At 39.3% G+C, this 4742-nt stretch overlaps 1 protein-coding gene across 2 annotated transcripts; it reads left to right on the top strand.

Annotated features, from left to right (window-relative positions):
• The first annotated feature begins 625 nt into the window (after positions 1-625).
• Positions 626-3644, top strand: LOC308461107 (vomeronasal type-2 receptor 26-like). Of its 2 annotated transcripts, none has more exons than XM_080977736.1 (3): positions 626-873; positions 1513-1639; positions 2609-3644. In XM_080977736.1, the coding sequence occupies exons 1-3, from the start codon at positions 856-858 to the stop codon at positions 3388-3390; spliced, it is 927 nt and encodes a 308-aa protein (XP_080833862.1). In that variant the 5' UTR covers positions 626-855; the 3' UTR covers positions 3391-3644. The 2 variants fall into 2 exon arrangements, with proteins under 2 accessions (XP_080833862.1, XP_080833861.1); XM_080977735.1 differs by having other exon boundaries at positions 2459-3644.
• Positions 3645-4742: the final 1098 nt, after the last annotated feature.

Below are 4742 nucleotides of genomic sequence, written 5' to 3'. Positions count from 1 at the left end.
GCTTCAGCGCTACCTTAGGAGAGTCTCATTTAACAACAGTGCTGGAGAAAAGGTTTCCTTTAATCATAACAGCGATATCACTGCTGGATTTGATATTATTAATTGGGTGACATTTCCAAACCGCTCCTTTCTTCGAGCCAAAGTTGGAAAGATAGATCCCTTAGCTCCTGAAGACAAAATCCTGAGCATTTCTGTGGAAGACATTGTATGGCCAACTGCATTTAAACAGGTATTGTAATTACCTGTACATTGTTATTAGATCATTTATGCTTCTGTATAGTGTTATTTTTATTAATGTTTAATTGTTTTTATGACCTCCCCCAAGCCGGTTTTTAGCTGTTCGCATTTCATCTGTAAGCAGCCCTTAGTCCATGTCAGGGGGAAAGGCAGGGTATAAATAAATATATAAGAATAATGATAAAATAATAATTGTCCATCCATCGTTTTGGTAGCACAAATCCTTTTGATAGGAGAACTGGAGAAATATAACTTGTGATGCATGGAACGTGAGCATCCAGACAATGGGTTGAGTGTCACCCAATCAGGAGAGACAGTAGGGAATTTGAAGTTAGAACTTGACAGTTAAATGGTCAAATAGGGCCTGTCTGACAGTTAGTGGAGATAGGATTGCTTTAGGGCTTGGAAAGTACCTAGAAAGGGCTTGGACAGAACCTGGTTAGATCCTAGATAGGTTAAAACTGTCAGATAGGAGGTCTGAATTAGGAGTTAGCTAGACATGGCAATCCAGTTTGTTTTCCCTGAGGGGAAAATGAAGATCCTAGATGGGGCTGGAAGTGTTTTACTCAAAGTGTAAGACCAATGGCCATTCTAGAAGAAATCAGTCTATTCTGAGGCATGTTTAAAGTTAGAATTGTAAGAACCTTTCAGCTATCTCTGTATGGTGTGCTTATTTCATACAAAGTATTGTGCCTTGTCAGAGTAGATATCAAGCTACAGTCCTCATCAAATGAACATAAATAAAATTCTAATTTTGATCCCAAAAGTGCCTCATCCTTACTTTGACCCACTGGGCAGGGGATAAGTGGCCACAGGTTCTCCTTTCACATAAGTGCAATACTTTACTGCTGGTTATAAAGAATTACCTTGCTCCTATCTTTATTGCAAAGATCGTCATACAACTCCCTTCTCCTCCCCAAAATTTGAATGCATAATAATAATAATAATAATAAGAAGAAGAAGAAGAAGAAGAAGTTATTATTTATACCCCACCCATCTGGCTGGGTTTCCCACTCTGGGCGGCTACCAGCAAAATATTGGAATACCATAATTCATCAAATATTAAAAGCTGCCTTCAGATGTCTTCTAAAAGTCAGACATTTGTTTATTTCTTTGACATCTGGTGGGAGGGCGTTCCACAGGGCGGGTGCCACTACTGAGAAGGCCCTTTGCTTGGTTTCCTGTTACTTCGCTTCTCGCAGTGAGGGAACCGCCAGAAGGCCCGTGGAGCTGGAGCTCAGTTTTTAAACACCCACTAATTTCATTTATGCACAGGTACAGCCGCTTTCTGTCTGCAATGACGCTTGCCATCCAGGTTACAGCAAGAGCAAGAAGGAAGAAAAACCTTTCTGCTGCTACGATTGTCTTCCATGTCCAGAAGGGAGGATTTCTAAATTTAGAGGTAAATACATTTTATTCATAGCATTTTCCTCAGGTTATTAACTGCTATCAATCACTTGTTCAACACAGTTTATAGACAAGAATTTACTTCATATTTAAATGTTCCAAATTTAGTGCGGGTGGTGATACCCACAGCATTTCTTTGTTGTTTAGCATAGTGTTCAGCTTCTCAGAAGAAAAGGAAAGGAAATTTAGAAATAAACAGGATTTGAGCATACCAGGACAGAAAGAATATGTAGTTCACAATAACTCTTGCTTTGTGATGTTCCAGGAATTAAAATACCATCAGTGAGGGGATCTGCTATGCTCATAGTCATGCAAAAGTAACTGAGATTGTGTACACTGGTTTTGAGCTAGGTGTCACCATACACTGTTTTGTAAATATGCCTGAGCTAAAAGAATTTTCTAACAAATCTTTGAGAGGTCAATGAGTTTTTACTTCACTTTTGGATCCAGTTTTAAGAGTAATGTTATTTTAAATCATTTTATTCATGAAAGAAGAAATGGACAAGGCCTCCACTACTTCCAATTCTTCATCCAACAATAAAAACTAAAAATGGAATTTTATTTAGTATTCAGTGAGCCAAAATTTCTGACTTATTTTTTTCCATTCATGGAAAGAAAGACTGTTGGATAATGAAATAACTGTTGGATAGTGAAATAATTGTACTTCACTAAAGAATATATGACAAAATCCACTTTGCTCCATTTTCCTACCCAGAAATAGCACAGAAAAATTCACTCAGTTTTATTGAATTCAGTAATGTACTGTACGTAGAAGTACATCCATGTATAAAACAAAATTTGTTTCCTTTTTTAGATGCAGAATACTGCACTCAATGTCCAGAAGATCATTATGCAAACAGAGAACAAGATTTGTGTGTTCCAAAGAAGATCAGCTTCTTGTCATACAAAGAACCGTTGGGGATAATCTTAGCTAATTTCTCTCTTTCCTTTTGTTTTATCACAGCTTTGGTGCATGGGATATTCATTAAGCACAAGGACACTCCCATAGTCAAAGCCAACAACCGGAACGTCACCTACACTCTCCTCATCTCCCTCTTGCTCTCCTTTGTTTCTGCTTTCTTGTTTATTGGCCAGCCGCATAAAGTTATGTGTCTCTTTCAACAAGCTGCTTTTATCATGATATTCTCTGTGGCGATTTCTTGTATTTTGGCCAAAACGACAACAGTCATTTTAGCTTTCATGGCCACCAAGCCAGGGTCCAGTATGAGGAGATGGATGGGAAAAAGACTGGATATTTCTGTTGTGGTTTCCTGCTCCCTAGTTCAAGCTATTCTTTGTACTCTATGGCTGACAATCTCTCCCCCTTTCCCTGATTTAGATGCACATACGATGGCTGAAGAGATTGTTCTGGAATGTAATGAAGGATCGGCCATCATGTTTTACTCTGTCCTGGGCTATATGGGCTTCCTGGCCAGTATCAGCTTCACTGTGGCCTTCTTAGCCAGAAAGTTGCCTGACAGTTTCAATGAAGCCAAGTTCATCACCTTCAGCATGGTGGTGTTTTGCAGTGTGTGGCTGGCATTTGTCCCAACCTACTTTAGCTCAAAAGGGAAATACATGGTGGCTGTGGAGATCTTCTCCATCTTGGCCTCTGGCGCTGGGTTACTGGGCTGCATCTTTGCCCCTAAATGCTATATCATTTTGATTAAACCTGAGTTGAACAACAGGGGGCAGCTAATGAGAGGAAAGAACAAATCACAAATTGGAAAGTCCCAATCTAGTTGAAGTTGGATTGAATGAGTGCCAACAAACTCAAGCTCATTCCAGATGAGACTGAGAGACCTTTGGTGGGCAGTGCCCTCGACTGTATCGATGGGAGGTTGCCTGCTCTTGATGAGGTTACGCACCCTCTGAAGGAGTAGGTAAATAGGTGGGGGATACTTCTTTATCCTTTGCTTTTGCTTGAGCACAGGTGGCCTCCGTGGCATGGAGTGCCTTTTATCAGCTTCAGCTGGTGGCCCAGCAGTGCCGCTATCTGAACAAGGGAAACCTAACTTCTGTTGTCTATGCTTTGGTAACTTCTAGGTTAAATTACAGCAACACACATCTAGATTTGTCTGGCAGGGCAAGAAGCCCAGAATAAAATTTAAAATACTAACAGATGCAAAGGAAAGAGGTGGATTTGCCCTGCCAGACCTTAAACTTTATTATGAATCAGCAGCTTTTTGCTGGTTGAAAGAATGGCTGCTTCTTGAAAACATTGACATTTTGGATCTAGAAGGTTTTAACGATGTATTTGGATGGCATGTATATCTGTGGTATGATAAGATCAAAGCACATAAAGCATTTAAAAATCATATTGTCAGGAAAGCTTTGTTTAATGTTTGGATAAGATATAAGGACTTATTGGAAAATAAAACCCCAAGGTGGCTGTCACCGATGGAAGCGAAAGCCTTGAAAAAGCTCAATATGGAGGTCAAATGGCCGAAATATTGGGAAATTTTAGAACAAGATGGAGATAGATTGAAACTGCAGAGTTATGAAAAACTAAAAAATAAAGTGCGAGACTGGCTTCATTATTATCAGATAATGGAGGCATACAATTTGGACAAGAAAACTGGCTTCCAGGTGGAAAAATCAAAATTAGAAACAGAACTGTTAGAACCCAAAACTAAGAATTTGTCAAGAATGTATAACTTGCTGCTGAAATGGAATACTCAGGATGAAATGGTGAAATCTGCTATGATTAAATGGGCACAAGATGTTGGACATAATATTATGTTTGCTGACTGGGAACAGTTATGGACCACAGGTATGAAGCTTACGGCATGTAATGCCTTAAGAGAGAATATTATGAAAATGATATACAGGTGGTACATAACCCCAGTCAAGCTTGCAAAAATCTACCATTTGCCCGATAATAAATGTTGGAAATGTAAAGAAATTGAAGGTACATTCTTTCACCTTTGGTGGACGTGCCCAAGGATTAAGGTTTTCTGGGAGATGATTTATAATGAATTAAAAAAGGTATTTAAATATACCTTCCTGAAGAAACCAGAGGCCTTTCTCCTGGGCATAGTCAACCAATCGGTGTTAAAGAAGGACAGAACTTTCTTTATGTATGCTACAACAGCAGC

The sequence above is a fragment of the Podarcis pityusensis genome (assembly GCF_964106645.2).
Source record: "Podarcis pityusensis genome assembly, chromosome: 13".
Taxonomy (NCBI): Eukaryota; Metazoa; Chordata; class Lepidosauria; order Squamata; family Lacertidae; genus Podarcis; species Podarcis pityusensis.
Note: the sequence above shows the minus strand (reverse complement) of the source record. Positions and strands in the feature narration are given on the sequence as shown.

What these genes read in the sequence shown, in the direction of transcription:
- LOC308461107 (XM_080977735.1), top strand. An exon ending in GAGGATTTCTAAATTTAGAG is followed by an intron (nt 1,640 to 2,458) that starts GTAAATACATTT and finishes TTCCTTTTTTAG; the next exon opens with ATGCAGAATACTGCACTCAA.